The 21,676-nt window shown below is 32.5% G+C and overlaps 1 protein-coding gene across 12 annotated transcripts in view; it reads left to right on the top strand.

Annotated features, from left to right (window-relative positions):
* Positions 1–21,676, top strand: part of LOC115879850 (rap guanine nucleotide exchange factor 2) — a 329,414-nt gene that overhangs the window by 153,707 nt on the left and 154,031 nt on the right. The window contains exon 1 of one of the 12 annotated variants that reach the window (XM_030896863.1): positions 4,446–4,469. The exons of 9 other annotated variants lie outside the window; for them this stretch is intronic. Coding sequence is in view for 1 of the 3 variants with exons in the window: in XM_030896860.1 (XP_030752720.1) it covers positions 7,038–7,078 (41 nt within the window). In the remaining 2 variants the exon portion in view is untranslated. Of the gene's footprint in view, positions 1–4,445; positions 4,470–6,799; positions 7,079–21,676 lie in introns of those variants that run through there. 2 more of the 12 variants (XM_030896860.1, XM_030896862.1) reach the window with 2 other exon arrangements.

The raw sequence follows: 21,676 nt of genomic DNA, 5'->3' as shown, positions 1-21,676 counted from the left end.
ATTGTGTAATTTTTGAATTTCTTATATTTATTGCTAACCATACGAGCAAAATCAAAATAGCTTAGTTATTTCAATTTTTAATAGTGTCTATACCTTTGTCGGGCCTATTTCTTCAAAAAAGACTTCTGGGATTTTCGCCACTAGAAGAAAATCTACAAAATAAAATAGTATTTTTTATAAACACCGCTGCGTTGATCCAACGGAGACTTATTTTATCATTATTTTATCAATTACTAATAAAACAAGATTTATAGATAGATTTTCTTCTAGTGCCGATAAAAAACAGTCTTTTGAAGAAATTTTTCAATAGTTGTTGATGGTTCCGTTAATCTCTAATTATTATGTTTTAAGTTCTTAGGTTTAATACATTTTCAAAGTGTCTTCACTTCTACCTGCCTATATTCTGCTCGTTACGGTAGAAAGAGTTTTATTCAATCATATCCATTCTCTATAATTCCGAATTCGTCGACTTCCGACTGACAACAACGTACACACCCCACGATACTCGACTCCCACAAACTCCATTGTTTACTAGAAAAATACGGTCGCCATATCACTCCCATCCCTGCTTTAATTTTGTTAATTTAATTAATATCAGTCTCATTGCGTGCTTGTCGGTGCTTATAGTAAGTAGTTGGGGGTTTCGAGAAGATTCTAGAAAAATGAGCTTTTACGTAGAAGGAAAAACAAACAAAAAAGACATTTATGAGGAAAAAACGAAATTAAAGATATTGAAGCAAATTGTCATTTAGTTTAGGTTTACTATAATTTAGTAAAGTGACACTGATTTTAGTTTTGCGTGAAAATTATATTTGATGATAGTTGCTTCTTAAATTATCTAATATCTTCAGGTGGATTCTCACCTGTTAGTCTCACTGAAGCAGTTTGATTTACTAAATGAAAGACAAAAACCGGAGCTTGTGTTCTCACTCTGATTGACGTATATTCAATTGTTTTCTGTCACTTCCTGTTTTACCGGAAATGACTATAACTTTTGATTTTTAAATGGTACCCTCGGTGTTTTGTTGCTCTATTCGATAGAAAAGTACACTCTGAATAGAATGACATACCATATGTCAACTTTTGACATTTTCGGATATGGTTTATTTGAAATTGCAACATGCGATTCATAACGACAATATGACTCGAAATACCAAGTGTGTGGTATCAAATTATTTGTAAAAAAATGCTTTTTTCAAATATGCTAATGAACTTTTTCGAAATATGCTAATGAGCCACCCTCGTTCCATTTGGAAAAATTGAGATATGATTAACAATACGATTTGGGCATCCTTTAACGGGCCAGGACAAGACACGAATAACACTAAACGATCAAATCTATTTTTCCAAGGCTCCTTGATTAAAAATTAGTATTTTTAACACGGCCATGGCACTCTAGATTGAAATTTCAAATTCATTTTTGTTTTAAGCAAAAATGTCAAAAGTTGACATATGATGATATGTTATTCTATTCAGAATGATATTTTCTATCGAATAATGTAAAAAAATACCGGGTGTGCCATTTAAAAATCAAAAGTTGTAGTAATTTCCGGCGAAACAGGAAGCGACAGAAAAGAATTGGACACGTCAATCAATCCTAATTTATGTCATGTACAAACCTACCAAATCTCGTTTTTTTATCTGTTAAAATAAAAAAGTTATAGGGGTGAGCCACTTTTGAGACGCACCCGGTATAAACCAACTTAACTAAATTTGAAAAAAACCTTACATTTTTGAATAAATGCAAATGCGAACGGGAGATAGCGGCCTGCGTGCAATGGTAGTACTTTCGTACCACCGGGGCGCAACTATCGATAGTAAAAGGGTGGTCAAAGGCTTTTTTTCAGGCATTTCAGGTTTTCTATTTTATAATTTGGCTTGCCTGAAAAAAAGTCTTTGATCATCCTTTTACTATCGATAGTTGCGCCCCGGTGGTACGAAAGTACTACCATTGCAGGCAGGCCGCTATCTCCCGTTCGGGACTTAATATCTAACCGACACTTTTCGATAAGTCGGAATTAACTCTGCTCTGTGGTTGTCATTTTGTGGATCTGCCCAGGCTCACCTGATGATGGAGTAGGGCTCCGAAACCGGTAATGAGAGCAGGTTGATCCACATTATGACAAACACAGCGTAGAAGTAAATTTCTATATAAGCAGTTAAGTGGCAAGAATCCTTATATAATTTTATTATATACCTATACTGCAAGAAATTTGTTTTCTATTTTATGAAACATAGTATTTGATACTTTCATTGTTTTGGTAACATAAAGTATAACTAATACATTGAACAACATTATACTAAATAAAAAATTACATATTTAAACTTCAACAATAATTGCTAGTTAACATTATAGGAACTTCAAAAGGGAAAAGTGTTAAGCACAGTAAGAAATAGCATCACTATTTATTTACGAGAGATTTTTTCTTTCTCTAGTAAGATCTCAGAAATATAAGTGCGTCCAGACTATCACCACTCAAACGTGACCTTGTTTTATTGCAAAGTAAACTAACCGAAGAAACAAACTCTTTCAAATTTGACGTTAGTTGGCGGAATTGTAAAAACATAATTAGAAGAATCTAAAGAATATGACCATGTTTTTACAATATATGTTTTTACAAAAATAGAAATAATGCCTACGATCTACCTCTTTTCTTAAAATCGGCCACTTCAATCTTATCGTAAAAGAGAAACAAGTGTAAAACTATTTCTCTCTTTAAGAAAAAAGTTTCGTTGTAAATCTGAATGATCTCGTCAGTTTCCTAGACAGTCTTCCGTTTTAATTCGGTTCAAGTAACAGCGTAAAGGTTGATTCTTCCGTTTCCCTTCCGTTTACATAAAATATTATATTATGTAAATGAATAGGACAATGCACACTATCCGTTCCGTTTCCCTTCCGTTCCATATCCTTTCCTTCCATACATTTTATTGGCGGAAGGACTGAAGCGTAACGAAAACAGCGTTGTCAAGTTCTTACATTTGTACCAGCTCTGTTAACATTTTGCTGATATTTATTTATTCTTTTACTTCTTAATTAAATGTATTACCTTTTTCAAAAGATACACATTTTTAAAATAAAACTTTTGTAATGATGTAAATTGTACAATAAAAAGTGAACTGATACAGAACGGAAATCATATACGTATAGTGTGAATACAATTAAAAATACGGAACGGTTATGGAATGGAAATGGAAGGTATAGTGAGAATCGACCTAACGTAACCGTATATCGTTTTTCGCCTATACACAGGGATTTATTGATACGTTTTGCCCGAACAGGCAAGACTGACAGGTAAAACGTTATTTGTAGACGGGGCTTTATTGCGGATTTTTAGAACAGTTCTTTAGATAGATTTTGTCGTATTTTGTCCGATTTGAGACGTCTATCGATGCGAAAACGTGGAAAACACGATCGGTGAAATTATCTTATCTCGTGATTTTCTGGGTCAGCAGGTTGAAAACATAAAGCTTGCGAGTACGACGGGTCCACCTTAATTACGATTCGGTCGGGTATCCAAAGCTGGCGCGTCGACACGGCTTTAAAAGGAAAAACGAAAGGATTTTCTAATGGAATCTGGGTCTCAGCTCGGCGAATTCCTACCGAAAAGCCATCATTTAAATTGGCATTATATTGTATTCGAAGAAAGGAAAGTAACGTAAAACGGAAATATTCTTTAGATTACGCTAAGAGTTTTTTGTCATAAGGTTTAATAGACAAATTAAACTAGGGTTAAAACGTGAATTCACATTCTCAGGGATACCTGTGCATATGATTCTTAATTCAATGTTAAAGTTGTTTTGCTTAAATTTTGAGAACCACTGATTTTTATGGGTTTTCTTTCTTGTAAATTTAATCTACTATCTATGTTGCCATATATGAAAATATATTGTGTTTTTTAATTTTCAATTAAAAATTTAAAAAAAATCCAAAAAATTCCAATTTTTTTTGCGAATAAAAACTCAGACGTGTTTCTGGGGTCGAAATATACTCTCTCTAAAAATATTTGCACTTATTTAAGACTCACCCTGTATGTCCGAGACCTGATGTAATGATCAAACTGTCGGGAAAAAAAAATGGAATAGTCATTTATTATCGTCTGTTCAAAAATATCAACAGAAAAATGGTAATTCAAAAAATCATATTATTATATGATTTACAGCTTGTCAAATATAGGATGATAGGCAAATTTCGATGCAGCGCTTCTCCCTTGGTGCGCATTTTGAACTATCGTATGATCAAAAAGATTTAAGGTCAAGTGGGTTTTTGAATTTGATAGTTAAAAAACTCTAGTATTACACCATCACGCTTAATCAATTAATAAATATTTTTTTTTTATCACTGTGTATAATCTACTCGATAATGGATAAGGAAAAGCGTGATGCTAGAAATCGTAAGTACAATCATATTGTACGTATTGCTTTGTTTGTTATAGTTTATGATGAAACAGAACAAGGAGGATCATCACCTGGTAAGACTTAAAAAACATTTTTACGTTTAATAAAAATAAATATTGATTTAGTTTTTTACAAATAATAATAAATAAAGTATTTACTTATTGATTTAAATAGAACGTTTAAACATGTCTATTTACAATAGTACTATATGATATGTAAAGTCTGATGTCCAAAGAGAGGATACATTAATGACAGTTGTTCATTTCATAGATAAACATTGTCTAGCACCATGGCATCCGTTATTTTTTTTTATAAACTCATTAACTTCATTGCCCTTAATATTTTAGTAGCGATGTGCTGTCCATGGCATTCGCAACATCCTCCAGCACCACATCTCGAAGGCGTCAATGCGTCGTCTGTATGCTGCCAACAATGTCCATCTCTCAGAAGTATAAAGCATAATCGCAAAGTCAAGACTATTTACAAGGTTGATTTTTGTCGATTGTGTTATGTGACTGTTTGACCAAACTTTCGTGAACTGCGTTATAGCGTTACGGCCTAGTTGAATTCTGCGGAGTATTTCCATTTCGCAACTGCCGGTATTAGATATAAGTGCATCTAAATAAATAAATTGTAGCACAACTTCGCAGGGGTCTATATTTGTGATCTCTGGGCAGTTGTTGTTTTCGCAATCTACGATCATCACCTTAGTCTTTCTGTAACTGATGCGAAGGCCGAACTTTCTACTGGTAGTTTCCAATATTGTTAGAATTGTCTTCAGTTCTAGCTGGTTTGCGGTTACAAATACCGTGTCATCAGCAAAACGTAGGTTTGATATCTTGTAGCCATTCATTGATACACTTCCTGTCCATTCCTCCTGGTTTCTTACATGCTCGTTAATAATTCTAAACTTCTTAATAATTTGGGCCCGCATAGCCAACAATAGACATCAATGGGCCTAACTACAAAGAGGGTATACTAAGGGCTGGCAAAGGTTAGTCTTGGGTCGAGATTTCCGTATGTAAGAAGAGTACAATGCGTTTATAATGTACTGAACAAAGAGAGGACAGTAAACACGTTGCCAAACGTATGAAATAAACCGAGAAACTGCACATCGCTAAGAGACGTGGAGGGGGATATAGCCGATTTGTCGCAGTTGACCGGTCGACCCAATCAATACCTCTGTTAGTACTTAAAGTTCTAGGGAAAGATGTACGTCTTGCGTTCAGCTTCACGATTTAATTACGTCTCGTGATACTTAATTTGTTTATTTATTAACGAGTCGTTGTAATTTTCCCTATAGCTTGAATTTTTTTAAGTGCAAGCTAGAAACACTTGCAGTTTTGGTAAAAATAAGTGGAATTGAGTGGGTGTTCGATAGTGGTCGCGCTATTAGAACCCAAAAATCGATATCTCGAAATCTATTAGAAATAATAGATTGTAGTTTTTTCAAGAACTTTGTTAATATATTTCTGCTGTATTTTCTTTGTAGACAGTAGGTATGTGAAAATCTTTATCAATAAAAAAATTACACGATTGCAGAAAATTGCTATGCTCTAAAAGTAAATGGATGGATTGTTTACAATTTTTGAATGGAAAAAACAACATTATCGAAATTTTCTTATGGGAACATATTGTGAAATATCCGATCTTGAAAATAAAAAAAAGTTTCAATATCTAAATTGGTTCTTGAGTTATGGCCTGTTATATGTTAAAAAGTTGAGTTTTTAAATTATCGCGATTACTGACGTTTTCTCGTTATAAAGGAATGGACACCATAACGATATCCTTATAATTCCATTTCAGATGCTCAGAAACATGTTTAATGATTTTATCTAGTTATCTCTTGAAAAAAAAGTATTTTAAAAATAAGCGGTTTACAATCGTGATTTTACTTTACTTGATAGAGAAAGGCGTATGGCAACGCCGCAACAGCACACCGTCGCGCGTCGCGCCGGTCGGTCGCATTTCTCTCACTCCGACTTAATAAGATCCCTATGCGATTTACTTCCACACATATAAATGCCGACCCAAAAGTAACAGTTGCCAGCACGGTATAAATATGTGAGGGAGGCTACACCATAATTGGAAATGGTTGGATAAGCTGAAAATGATGATGATGGTGATGATGAAAGAGCCCTTATTCGTTTACACCCTGTAGATATTTTTAATAACTTATAGATAAAAACAATAATGATGTAGTCGACGATCTGGCAACAATTTTTCGGTATCCCGTTTCCAATTAGGCGGAAAATTATCGTGATACGGCTCCAGGGGGCGGCACCGATAGACAACAACTTTCACCGCGAATTTACAAAGTTCAATTATCGCATACCTTTCGATTATAAACCGTGTACGTACGTATTTACGCAGAAACAAACTTGCATCATGTAATTTTAGAGTCAGTCAGTCGTGTGTGTTTTTTCGTCGATACTTGCCCGATTATTTATTTCGCGGTGGATGTTTTGTTTCTCCGACGTTTCCTGTTTCGAAGTTTCGTACGTGATACCGTTTGATAAAGTACTGTGCTTGTGACTGTGCGTCGAACGTACACGGAACTTTCTTAACTGGATACCGTAAGGGCTAACATTAATAATTGGCTTAATCAAGTTGCGATACGTAACTTCCTAGTTGATGCGTCGATGCATATTCGAAAGGAAACAGCAAACAAACATTTTAACGAGTAAGTAAACTCAAATTGAAACTTTTGAATAAAGAGATTAAGGGAGGAAGATTTGAACAAAAAGATTAAGTTGTCACGTATTCATGCATAAGAGACGGAATCGACATCTACTATCCCCCCCCTGTATTCTTAACAGTCTTTTCAACAATTGACTTATTTGAATTTGATTTGAAATTTTGCGGATTTGTTGGACCTTTCTGAGTATGATTATTATTTAGTCTACAGTGTTGGTTTTATTCAAATGTAGTAAATCTCGAAGAATATATGCTAGAACTTAAATGAACAGTGACATTATTGCGAATTATAAATAAATAATAATAAATAAATATCGCTTTATTGTACAAAAAGCCAAAATAGCTTCATCGACAAAGCATCTACAAAACAAACAAAAGCACAAAAAAATATACAAATAATAAAAAATATCAAACAATACAAATCATACAATTCCAAAAAAAATACGGTATTAAAATTACAAATAGAACATATACGGACATTACAGGACACAAAAAAAGGCGTATCAATAAAATTTTACAATAGAAAAATTGTAAATGGATATAATCAAAATACTAGACTTTTAACCAGTGTATGAAATGATCAAAATTTTAAAATTCAAAATTGTTCATTCGTCAACAAAAAAATCGTTTACCGCATATAGGGCTCTCTCCAGTTAGTATGATCTCAGAACTTTGCGAAATGCGGGAAAGAATAAAAGCAACTTGATATTCAAAGGCAGATGATTGTACATTTTTTTGGCGTTGTACAGGATTGAGCCTTTAAAAGATCTGAGCTCGGGGTTGGCAGATAAAGATCGTACTCCGCATTCCTAAGTGGATAGTTGTGAGATGGCCTTTCGGGAATAGCAGATATGTGCTTGCGGATTAAGCAGTCGGATTCAAAAATGAATAAAGAAGGAAGAGTCAGTATTTTGAAATTTTTAAAGAAATTCTGGCAGTGAATGCTACTGTTCAGTCCCAATAAATATCGAACTCTCTTTTGAAGTTTGAAAATACGATCAAATTTTGTTGCGCAGCAAGTACCCCAGAATGGAAGGGCATAAGTTGTGACTTAAAAAGAGCATAATAGGCTATTCTAGAGGTTGATAAGTTAAGTTCCTTAGAAACTAATATTAGCGCAAAACAGGCAGCGCTTAGTTTCTTTGATACAGTTTCGATGTGCAAGTCCCATTTTAACGAGTTGTCTACAACAAGTTCTAAGAATTTCACAGAGTCCACGACGTCAATAGTGGTGTTATTAAGTACCAAAGGTTGTATAGTACTTATATATATGACAAAACTTTAGTTTTTACCAAATGTACCAATTACCAAAAAAATACTGTAACATAGTTAGTTGTGCAGCATGCGTTAGATCTTGTTCAAAAATAGAGAGAAATAAGTCAAATCAGTGAATATCTCAGTCCTGACAGTTCTGTTTGACGTTTCAATTGACACATTTGACTTTGATTTGAAATTTTGCGGATTTGTTGCGCTTTTCTGAGCTTATTGTGTAGTATTTATTTACAAAAGTATCATCGATTGGCATTTCTACAGCAACCTTGACGCCGTTTATTTTCCATGATACAGTATATCTAAAAATTATAAACATGCTAAATAAATATATGAAATATTGACATATTTATTTATTTCTTATCAAATTTATAGCAGAATAAAATGCAGAATGCACATGTGAGTGAGTTATATAAAATAAATATTAAGTTCCTGTTGTTAATGCAATTTAGTGTACGAAATACTTGGTCGATATTATAAATAATCCGTCATGCGTCATGTCCAAAATGAAGTATCCCTGTTAATTCTTCCAATTCATTTTTTTATATTGCAATTCAGGGGTATTTTATTCTCTTTTTTTTTATTTACTTTATAAGCAATTAATTACAATTAATTATTCAGTATCTATATTTTGTGTGAGGTTCAAGTTAACGTCTCCTTTCTGCTGCAATGGCTAAACTGGACGGGACCTACTTTGTTTACGCGGAATCCGAACCGTACCACGGTCCTCGGCCATATCATGGTCAATGGCCTACCGACTTAGGAAGTGTCTAAATTAACTCTTACTCACGAGATATCCGATCTCATCCGGCCTTGAACCGGCGTGAATGAGCAGTGTGTATCAATAGATTTTACACTTTTCCCTTGGACAACAGCACGATGCAAAGTTTCGAACCGGTCACCCGTCCATCCACTAGCATCGCCTTCCCTCGCTTAACTTCGGTGTTCTAATGGGAACCGGTGCACAGTGCTTCGAACATATGGCTCTAGAGGACAAAAATCCAAAACTTCTCTTTTATTGGAAGCAATTTATTCAAACTAGGTTTATTTGACACAAATGATGAGTACTCTCATTGTACTAAATGATGATGTTCTTAGTCCCACGTTTATGAAAAAAAATCTAATAAATAATAAAAATATTGGAGCTGTGTTCCATCTAAGCAAATAATAATTTATAGTATGAAAACGGTGTAAGTATTAAATAAATTCCTGTGATAAAAAAGAATTGAAATAACATTAGAACATGATTCCTACAATATAAGCCTAATACGTAAGATAAGATAAAAATGTTTTTGTTTAATGAAAAAGAAACATTAATGTTATATTTAATTAAAAAAAAAACTTAAGATACTATAAATTTACTTTAGGACAACAAAATGCATAGATCGTAACTACTTTGATTCAGAAGAATTACTGCTGACAGAATCTTCCAAATTTATAGTATCCAAATCAGGTAGATGAAGTATCCTCACATATAAGATATTTCTGTACATCATTTTCTAATATGTTACTTTTTCGCGTTGTTACTGTTCATTTTGTCGCTATGAGGGGTTCGGATGTTAATAGTTACCTCTTTAATACAGCATATCCATATATTATTTTTTCCTTTTCTTGGGTATGAGATTATATAATAAATTGAAAGATGGACACTTTTTTTATGCGACGTTTCGCTCCAACATAGTGGACTTTTTCAGGCACCAGTGGTGTCTCATTTGACTGGAAGGTTCATCAATATCTAATAAGAACATATTTTTTGAAATACAAATAATTTTGAGTTCTTGTCTTTATGATCAAGCCAAGTATTAGCCAGATCGGCATTGCTTATCAATTTTACTCCATCTGAAAAGTATTATAAAATAAACTTCGTCGCAAGCAGACGCAGGTGAACTATACAAAAATTAAAAGTGTATGAATATGGCAACAAAAATATTCAATAAATACGATATGTTTTGATATGTTTTTTTAAAAATGCCTTTTTGAAGTTTGAAAACGTAAAGTTTTCATACCCATTTAAGAGTCATCTTAAAAAATAAATAAAAACTAAACAATCACGAACTTGTTTAGAAATAAATTTAAAGTACATACCTTGTTTAACAATATCCATAGTGGCTTTCAATTAAGTACGTACCGTTTAACTCCATGATATACAAAACTACTATGAATGTTATTCTTTTCACTGATGAGATAATGATCGCAAAATTTATTTTTAGTGAAAATATTTGCTAACAAAAACTCTGTTTATGAAAAATAATATACAGGATGCTTGAACATTGCTATAAGTATAAAATTATATATTCAGATATTAGTAAATTTTAACTTATTTTTCGATTTTTGTCCATGGGACGAAGCACTGTGGCGGTGTTTCGACGTAGCTGGGCCGTTGCTATCTATATTTTACATAATCTATAAAAATAGAAACATCAAGTAATTCTCCCTTTTTATCTTCTATTTGCTTACCTTTTTATTTTGGTCTAGACATTGAAATTGAAGTATGTTTGTATAGACAAAAAGGGTTTTAAAAGGAAAGAACGTTTAGGACATCGTTCCAGTAAAATAATTGGGGTTTGTTGTTTTTTATCGATTTATTCATAGCACTGCTTTATTATTTATGCTATAGTTATTTTTTGAACAGATTTTAACAGCTAACGGCTTTAATAAATGCGCCATCCTTTTTATTCGTTCTTATATCAAAGAAAAAGAGCTCTTAAGTATGCATAAGGCCGTTTGTAGTCGGATGTACTTTATCTGATGAAAATATTTCCTTTCGGTTGTATTGTCGACAGAGGGTCAAATTAAAATCAAATTAACGGCATTTATTTATATTTTTCTAATGCCATAAAATGTATATTTTTAGAGTATAATATTTTCCTCTTGTACATTTTTTTATCATTTATAGTAAATGATAAATTTATAACAATAAATTGCTATAGAAATGTAATTTGAATGAGATACATTGAATAAAAATGAAAACATATTTTGCCGTGACTCAACATAAAGCTGGTAGCGTTGCGTATGGCGGAGATAACCTAACGCATTCCGTTAGGTTAGGTTAGGTTGCTGGGGTTTGGGATCATGCTTGATCCCTCACTCGGAGGCCTTGGGCCCATGCGATACCTCTGTATTGTTGTACTAAACCTTCCTCTTATTCTTTCTTTGCATTAATGCACTTCCAGCTCTTTGCAAAGCTCCCGATGTCGCTGATGTTGGCTTCTGCTGCTTCCTCTAGTCCCTCCAAAAAACCTTGCCGAAAGTTTTATTATTTTTTATTATCGTCGTATTATCGTTTTATTATCGTCTCCCGAAATTAGTTCACGAGCGATGCGTATATAAAACAATATATAGCGAGTTACGTTTTAAAAAATATTCAGAAATTATTATTTCAAGGAATTTATTACGAGTAGAAAAAATATTTTGCTGGGTTGTCGTTGGTTTCTATGTAATTTAACAAATAAATAAAGCTGTCTCTTTAGTTGTCAGTTTTGAGTCAATATTTTTTAATTCTTTTTCGTGCCGATTGCTTATTGAATTGGAGCCAGAAATGGCTCAAAACGAAATAAGTAAATTACCAACAGATATTCAGGCCGAGGCGACAAACGCCATATCCAAACTACTTCCATTTAAATCCCGAATAACTTATGAAAGGGAATACAAAAATTTTTAAAAATGGAAGCAATTAAAAAACGTGCGAGAAGAAATAAAGTTTTTAACATATCCTCGCTGTTAAAGTATCATTTAATCTACCCTGGCGGTTAAAGTTTGGTGATAAAATGATATTGAAATTCCTTGCTTTGTTAACATCATACTATGGTTAACATATTCTACAGGGTGTTTCACACTTTTACCAAAATATCAACATTTTGTACAAATTCCAAACCCAAACTTTCTGGTATAACAAATTTTGTTTGAGGTTGTACCTCTGAACCGTGATTCGGTTCATACAGGTGACAGGTAGTGATGACGCTTTGGAACAGGATCTGTTATTTTCGAAACAGGTTTGTTTTGGAACTGGCTTGGAACAGGTTTATGTGCTATCCTATACCAGTTCCAGTTCCAACTGTTCCAGCTGTTTCAAAACACTGCAACTTAAATTAAATACTTAAAGAAATACATTCTTGGAGTTGTTTAAATTATGTTATCTACTATATTTGTGATACTAGATTCTTAATAGTGTATTTTTTAAAATTAGATAATTATATATTATATTGCATTTCGCAACATCACCTGTACGTTTTTTTTATGGTAAGAAATTCTCTTCGCCTATTCTGTTTACATTAAAAAGAACTCTGCGCATAAAATGTATACATACCGACAAAGGAACCGCTTGTTTTTATTATCTAGGAATGTAAATTGTTTTTATTTTATATATGTATTTTACTATTTTACATATATAAAATAGTAAATATTAGATATTCTTTTCTTTCTGTATTTTTAAATATTGATTTCCTATTTAAAATTTATAATAAAAATTTAGTTGAATTTTAATTAAATATATCAAATATCGGCAAGGCTGCGAAAACCGTCACCCTTGTTTTTTTTTACGTCTATGCACTATATTAGTGCACTCGCACTCAATCTCGATAATATAACTCCAAGCGACCGCGTCGCTAAAGCGATATACAACCTCGTTTCTCTACTGAAACTAGTTCTTTTTACTTAACTGTTCCAAGTCCCAAACTGTTCCAAGTATTAAACAGTTCCAAGTCCCTAACTGTTCCAAGCGCTAAACTGTTCCAAGCCGTAAACTGTTTCAAATCCCAACCTGAACAGTGGGACTTGGAACAGTTTGAGACTTGGAACAGTTTGCGACCTGGAACAGTTTAGAGCTTGGAACAGTTTAGCGCTTGGAACAGTTAGGGATTTGGAACTGTTTGAGACTTGGAACAGTTTGCGACCTGGAACAGTTTAGGGCATGAAACAGTTTAGGGCATGGAACAGTTAGGAACTTGGAACTGCTTGAAACAGTTAAGAAAAAAAAGAACTGGTTTGAGTTGATAATCGAGGTCGTATATCGGTTTCGCTCAATGTTTCGCTAGTCTAGCCAAGTCTAGCGGACGCGACCGTTCAGGTGTTATCTGTTATCGGGATACAGGGGCGTAAAAAACAAGTGTGGCTGTTGCCGATATTTAAAATATTTAATTAAAATTCAACTAAATTCTTATTATAAATTTTAAATTTATAATAATTTTTTTTAAATATTTTATTTTTTTAATGTAAACAGAAACAGAATAGGTAAGGAACATTTTTTATTATAAAAAAAAATGCTGGCGATGTTGCCAAATGCAATATAATTATAGCATTATAGTTTTTCTTGAAAAATACAGTGTAAGAACAGTCGGTTATTGTTTTGTATTATAAATATAGTAGATATTAAAAAAAAGTAAACTCTTCCAAGAATTAAATTTTTTTTAAGTATATAACAAAATTATAAATCTATATTTATTCATTAGTGCTTATACAGGATGGGTCTTAAATAAGTGCACATATTTTTAGGGGTTGTATATTTCGATTCTCATGAGTTTTTTTCGGGAAAACATATTTTTGAAAAGTTTATATTTTTCGAAAATTTTATAGTTTTTTTTAATTTTTAGTTAAAAAACATTATATCTTGGTAATATAGCAACATAGATAGTAGATTAAATTTAGAGAAAACAGAGACAAAATCCCCAGTAGTTCTCATTATTTAAGCAAAAAATATTCTTTTATATAAATTTAAAAAAAAATAGCAACCGAATCAGAATGACGCAAGTACGGTATTAATTTTCGTTTTGGAACAGTTTGGAACTGGAACAGGTTTCTTGGAACAGGTATCTTTTGCAACTGGAACAGCTTGTACCTGTTATTAAAAAATCGCTGTTCCGGCCATGACTAGTTACAGGAAATAACTAAGTACAAAATTGGCTACTTTTGAATATAAAAGCAAAAGAGCGGGAGTATGTTTTTATTTCTTTTTGGTATTTAATTTATTTTTTAACAAATTTAGACTTCCTAATTTGTTTTATTTAATTATTTCTCAATTATATATTTTTAAATGGCGTGTTTTGACATTTATTTGAAATGAAAAGTTTTCTATTTTTATAGAGACCTTAAAGCACTGTTACTCCCCTTTTCACTTGTTGAAACGAATAGGGGTCAAACTAATTCCAATTCATTCTCATGCTACTTTATATGCTAATATCTCTCGACGTTCTTATGTAAAATTCACAAGTAAAAGTTGATACAACCGTTGTTGCTCTTGAACAGGTTTTTTGCGTTTATAGGATTTATTATTATAATTGGCGACCTTGTAAGGTGCTAATCACTTTAAAAAATATCAACGTGATCAGAATCGTTTCTGTTTACAATTTACCTTTTTAATAACTCTGTATAAATTCCAATGCTACATTTGCATTGGCGGATTTCTTTTAATAAATAATTAAATGACTAGTAAATGTAATAAATATACATGTTATAAATATTCAGTTTCAACTGCAATCAGCAAATACATATATAAAAATAATTGTGGTTGTAATTAAATAAGTACTTGCTGTCTTTATCTATATTACAATAACTGCCTTTGTTTGATAGAAGTATTTTGTTTGTTATAGCTGATAATTTCAATTTTAACTAACTTACTAACTTCAACTTTAACAGAATTTGTTCGTAAATAAGCGTTACAAGGGAAGCTAGTATTATCTAACTTAATTATGCTAGGCTTTGAGAATTTTTAATTGAAACAAATATTTATAACCATAATTTTATAAAAAATGTCTATACCTCTCTGGCTGATTTTTCTCTTCTTCAAAAAAGTCCTATGGGTATTTCGCCACTTGCATTGTAAGAAAATCTACAAAATAAAATAGTTATTTTTTGTAAACACCGCTGGGCGTTAATCCAACGGAGACCAACTTGTCACCGGTGGTTTACTAATACATTTGCCTAACGGACAAAAAAAAATGCTTAACGTTTCGGGAAGTATATCTCTTCCCCATCGTCGGAAGCAAAAAAAAAACACAAAGAACAAAGAAAAAACTATTAAAAATATCTAAAAACAACTATTTTCGAACACTTTATTTTTTTCAACAGATACAGATACGGCTATAAAAACCGTTGACGTTCTGTTAAATTGACATTATATCAAATTATATATATATAAAACCGGGTTCATAGCGTCCTACGCCTTCCGGTACCCAGTTGCCAGCCTTTCCTATTCTCCCAATCCAATATTTCTCTCCGACATAGCTTTATGTATTCCTCCGATCCATGTTGCTTTCGGCCTTCCCTTTTTCTCCTTTCGGATGGTATCCATTTCAGAACTTTCTTCGGTATTCGGTCCTCACTCATTCTTTCTACATGCCCATACCATATCAGCTGTCTTTTCTCTATTTCATTTATTATGGTTTGCTGGACATGCATAATTTCCCTTATCTTTATATTCGCTACTCTTTCCATTCTTGATATTCCCGCAGATCTTCGCCAGAAGTCTATCTCGAGTGCTAATAGTCTTTGTTCCATTCTACTAGTGAGCTGCCATGTTTCACATCCATATAAAACTATACTTTTAAAGATGGAATTATAAATAGTGTGTTTTTTTTTCTCATATGAGATGTGTTTGGACCATAATACTGAGTTTAGGCACCGGATGACTTTTTTGCCTTTCAGTAGTCTTTCCTCGATCTCGCTCTCTGTTCGCCCGGTATAATCTATCTGAGTTCCAAGGTAGGTGTATTTACTGCATGACCCTATCTCTATATTTCCATCCAGATGTAAAGTTTCTGCTGCTTGGCCTATACATAAGTACTTAGTCTTCGACGAATTTACCGACAACCCCCACTTTTCATACTCGCTTAAAAGTCTTGTTGTCATAAATTGTAGGTCTTCCTTATCTTGAGCCACTACCACTTGATCATCTGCAAAATGAAGGTTGTATAGAGTTGTTTCGTCGTTAAGTGGTATTCCCATTGCTCTGCACGATCTTCTCCATTTTTCTAGGGTTTCATTCAGATAGATCTTAAATAACATCGGGGATAGGCAGCAACCTTGTCGTAGGCCCTTAGTTACTGGAAAACCTACAGCTAGCGCCGTACCAAGTTTTATTCTTGATGTTGCCTCATTATATAGCTGTTTAACTGCTTCTATCGCTGTGTTATTTATAGAGGATTTTTCGAGGACTTTCCAGAGCTTTTGGATCGGAACGGTGTCATACGCTTTTGTGAGGTCAACAAAGAGCAGATGTACATCTCTATTGGTTGCCACTTTTTTTTCATTTATATGGACCAGAGTGAATATATGGTCCATACACGATCGTCCCGTACGGAACCCTGCCTGTTTCTTCTACCTCATACGGTGCATACTCCCTTTCAATTATATTTCGCAGTATCTTTCCATATAGTCTACTCATAGTACTTGTGACCGAGATGCATCTATAATTGGAGCATTCATCTCTTTTTTCCTTTTTGTGGATTGGTGTTATCCACGCTTCTTTCCAAGTTAGTGGTATTGGCTCACCGTTTATATATCTTGTCATTAGTTCTTTCAGGTGCAGTATTAATTTATATGATCCGTTTTTTAATAATTCTGCTGGTAATCCTTCTGGTCCTGACGCTTTTTTATTTTTCATGGATTTTAGTGCTTTTTGTATGTCATCCTCGTCGATGGTTATGTATTCTCCTTGTATAGTGCAATGTTTAGGGGAGTATAAAATGTATTTTCTCTGTCTTCTTTTAGTTCTTTTGCGTAGTGTTCTTTCCATTGTTCTATAGGTATATAGTATATCAAAGTAAAACTTCGAAATTAACAATTACTACCTGATATTAATTACTTAATGAGGTAAAACCAAAAAGCCTCACAGAGAACCTCAAACTTTCTGTATATTTTTATTTGTTTTAAATTTTTAACTATGTTATGTTTATTTATGTTTTATTCCTTAAAATGGAAGAAGACGATAGCCATACATTACTAACCTCTACCTATGTCTGAGCAATACATTTATTTATATTAGACTGTATTAAAAAAACCTCATTTGTTTTTCGAAATCTACTTTGTGCTCTGTGTTCCATGAATGCTGACAAATCTTAGATTTGTGAAAATTGCCTTTTCTTAAATAATGTTTATGTTCTTTATTTTGAACATTTAAGGATCTAGATGTTTAACCAATATAAAATTTATCATATTAACATGGTATTTTATATATTAGGTACATTTTTTATTTGTTGTCCAGTATTCATTGGTTTAGTGTGGGTTAAAATGGATCTAAGTGTATTTTGTGTTTTGAAGTATGTTCGTATATTATATTGTTTTCCTATCTTTCTTATTTTTTCCGAAACGTCTTCTATATACAGGGTTGTTCACCACATACGACACGGAGTATTGTATTCGATGCATTGAAAAGAATGCATATGAAAGCATCAGAATTAATAAATGTAAAGATAGTATGAACAGAGACAACGGTCCAATTCCATCAAGTTCTTTGTTCCTACTACTCTAGTGGCGGAAATCTAACTGTTACGCTCAGTAGGCTCTGACTCGGTTGGCTAGATTTTGCCACGCTCACTCGGTACCCACTGGGCGAGTATATAAACACTCAACTTGTAGATCGTACTTTAGTTTATAATCATCTGCTGATGATGCTAACATGGTTAGCGAAACGCGCGTCCAGTGTAAAAGTAAAAGTGTTTTGGTGTATTATGGTGATTTAGTGTTTTTAAGTTTGAAGAGATATAATATATTATATATAATACAATTTGATAGACAATTAAATTGTGCATCTAGTGCTCGTAAAATATACAGGGTGTTCCATTTAAATTAAACAAGTTATTGCCGTTTAAAGCTAATAATTATTTAAAATAAATATTTAGACACTCTGTATAAGGTAGTAAAATTTTTATTATTGCAACACAATAACTGATCAATAAATAAACTTCAGTAATTATTTAGTATTAAAAACTTTGATACCCTCGGAGAAATGAAGCCTTAAAATTGATACTGCAATTTCACAAAATTGAAAATATTTCAAAAACGGTAAGGTTTAAGTATAATAAATCTTAATCAAATTTACCTTTATTTTAATCGTAGAAACTAAAAATGTAATAATATACAGGGTGTTCCGTTTAAAAAATACAACTTTGATATTTTTTATTTATTTGGGACACTCTGTAACTTGTAATTTTTTTTTAAATTGTAGCTCTAATAGTACTTCAACGAACCCAAGACTTACAATTTGTAAAAATCTAATCGTTTAGCTATAATATTCCGTGTCGTATGTGGTGAACAACCCTGTATATGGAATTGTAAGTTGTATAATATATTATGTATTGTTATCATTGTGTGTATTCTGCCTGTGGTTTAGTGTTTGTGTTTTGTTTAATATTTTGTCAATAAAAGATGGTGGATAGTCGTTTTTTATTAATAGTTCTAACTATTCTGGCTGATACATGGCAATATTTAAATTAAGATGAAATTAAGATGGCCTCTACTGTACGACCAACAAATTTTATATTCAAACTTTAAAATTCGCTTAATACTCAGAAATTTGTGATATATTTTGAATGAAGTATTCTATTCTAAGATGTTTAACTAGTTTTAACTTTGGAATCATCAGTTTTATCATATTACACTATATCATAATCATAATGCGTTGTTTATTCACATTAATGGTGTTATTAAATTTAACAAACCAAAGGTAATTCGTTTATAATTATGTATAATATGATTCAAGACGGAAAACTAAACAAAAAAGTCGCACGGCTTAGAAGTTATGAATTATATGAAGATGTGTTTCTAGGCAGATAATAACGTCCCGTCTATACAAGGTGACACACAATTTCAAAAACCATAATATTTGATGACACTTTTGTAGTATAATATACCCAGGGTCATTCAACAGGAGAATAGGTTAGGTAATCAAACGATAAATTTGTGTAAATAGCCCTACTTATTTTATTACATGAAATGAAAGGAGTTTCGTACTCTGCTTGGAATTCACAAGTAAAAGAGCACGGTAGAGAAAACCCTAATCATCATAGTTGGCTATGAACTTAAAAAAATGCTGGCGTTTAACCCTTTCCAACGATATACAGTTATGTGTATTTATTTCTAAAAATGAGAGAAATCTTAAGTTTTTTATCTTTGTATCGAAGCGCGCGGGCCTTGATTTTGTGTTGACCTATAGTTGCCTAATTATTTTTTATCACAATTTAATATCCTATATCATTATTTATCTGCATAATTAAAGACTTTTGAAAAGGTAAATCAAGATTCTATATTAGTATTACCATTTACAATTAAAAAGCCAGGGTTACAACTGCACTGGAGAATTTAGAGAATTGGATTGGAACAAGGGATCCCATATCTTGGCCTGCTAGGTCCTGTGATGTAACTCCTTTTGACTTTTTTTTATGGGGGAAATTAAAAGGCCTTATTGGGCCTTAAGGGAAGAAAAGGAATTAAAAGGCCTTAAGGGAAGAACCATTGGGACGAGAGAAGAATTACAGAGGGCTACTAAGCAAGCTTTTGGACTTATTACACCATATAATAGTTCGCCTAATAAATTGTTGTAACTCTGTGCGCAAAAGATGTTTATTGTGTATTCAATAAGGGGGTGCACAATATGAACATCTTTGATGTTTTTTTTTAGAAAACTATATTCGTCACTCAAAAAATACTTTTTTTTATTTTTATTCTTTGTTTATTGTATCGATTTCAGTTGTAATTACTAATACTAAATAGAATGTTAATTTTCCTTTTCAAAAGTCTTTAATTATGCAGATAAATAATAATATAGAATATTAAATTGGGATAAAAAATAATTAGGTAAATAGGTCAACACAAAATCAAGGCCCGATTCGATATAAAGATCAAAAACCTAATATTACTCTCATTCTTAGAAATAGATGTCCATAACTTTAGATCATTGGAAAGGGTAAAACGCCAGCATTTTTTTAAGTTCATAGCCAACTATGATTTCCATTTAAAAAATTATATTTTTTATTATTTCTGACAAAAAGAACAAGCATAGATAAAAACTGACTACGCCGCTGGATTGTGCCTAAAAAAGTGCCTTAATAACGTTTTTACAGAATTTTATTATTCCGCAAAATAAAAAAGTTATGGGCAATTTTCAAAATGGTAAAAAATTCATAAAGACCCCGTATCTCAGTTGGCAGTGAAAATATCAACAGGCGGTTTACGCCATTAAACGTTTCTCAGAAATCGAGCCCATGATATCCATGTCGATTTTGTTCTATCTAGTCAAGAAATAGGTTTTCTCTTCTCTATATAGTTTTCTTAACTTTAAGTTTTATTAGATCCTATACCCAAAATTCATTTTTATTCATGATTTGAAGTTATTTTCTGTGTTTTTTTTTGGTCTCAACACCAATATTATAAGGAAACTTTGATATTGGGTAGGAATTATTTATTTTTTTGTATTTGATTAAATATTTACCAATTCATTTAAAGTGATATGCCTGTCTGCAGCAGATAGTAAACATTGCATACTTGAAAGCGTCATAATTCATCATCAATAATCATAATGAGTATTTACCTAATGGATTAATAAATATGATTTACTGTATTGATGAAGCTGATCATGTGTATTGTAAGATCAGAAAGTTACTCAAAAAATCGATTTGCAACATAGAAAATGCATAAAATAATAGTTGCAAAAACACTGTCTGTTCATAATATTAAAATATATAATTTTTTAGTGCTCTTTTTCATGACAAATCCATAGAGTAAAAAAATACCTTATAAGTACCATATTAAAAAAACGGCGTCATTTTAGCTTGAAAATGACGATCAACGGCATTCACCACTTAATTTCATATTTAAAATATCATCATTTCCAGATCAACTCTGACGTCGTTTATGCCATTTCCATTCCATTTCCATTTAATATACAGGGTGGCCCATCGAAAACGTTCCGCAAGGCATAACGGCCAGGGTATTTCTTTTTTTCAAAAAATCCAAAAACACGTCAATTTTGTTTGTGAGGGGGACAACTTTTGCCCCAAAAATGATTGCAAAATCTTCAACCCTCTAAGCGGGGTGTAATCCCCCAACTTTTTTCAAATGGGAAGGGGGGTCAAGTGGTACCGCAATGAAAAGAGCTTTATATTATCTATACTTTCCCGCTTCGTTTTTGAAAATCGGTCCAGTCATATGAAGGATTGAAATTTGAAAAGTTTATTTATAATTTATCAGAGTAAATGATAAGGATAAATTTCCTCGACCAATTTGCTGTTTTTTCTTATTATTTCTGGAGGTTTACGCATTTTTTCACTTTCCAGGTTCAAGGTTGAACGATCAGATGCGGTAGTTGCTAGATAGCTGTTCTGTG

Source organism: Sitophilus oryzae, unplaced genomic scaffold (genome assembly GCF_002938485.1).
Source record: "Sitophilus oryzae breed Bouriz unplaced genomic scaffold, Soryzae_2.0 scaffold_158_pilon_pilon, whole genome shotgun sequence".
Lineage (NCBI taxonomy): Eukaryota > Metazoa > Arthropoda > Insecta > Coleoptera > Curculionidae > Sitophilus > Sitophilus oryzae.
Note: the sequence above shows the minus strand (reverse complement) of the source record. Positions and strands in the feature narration are given on the sequence as shown.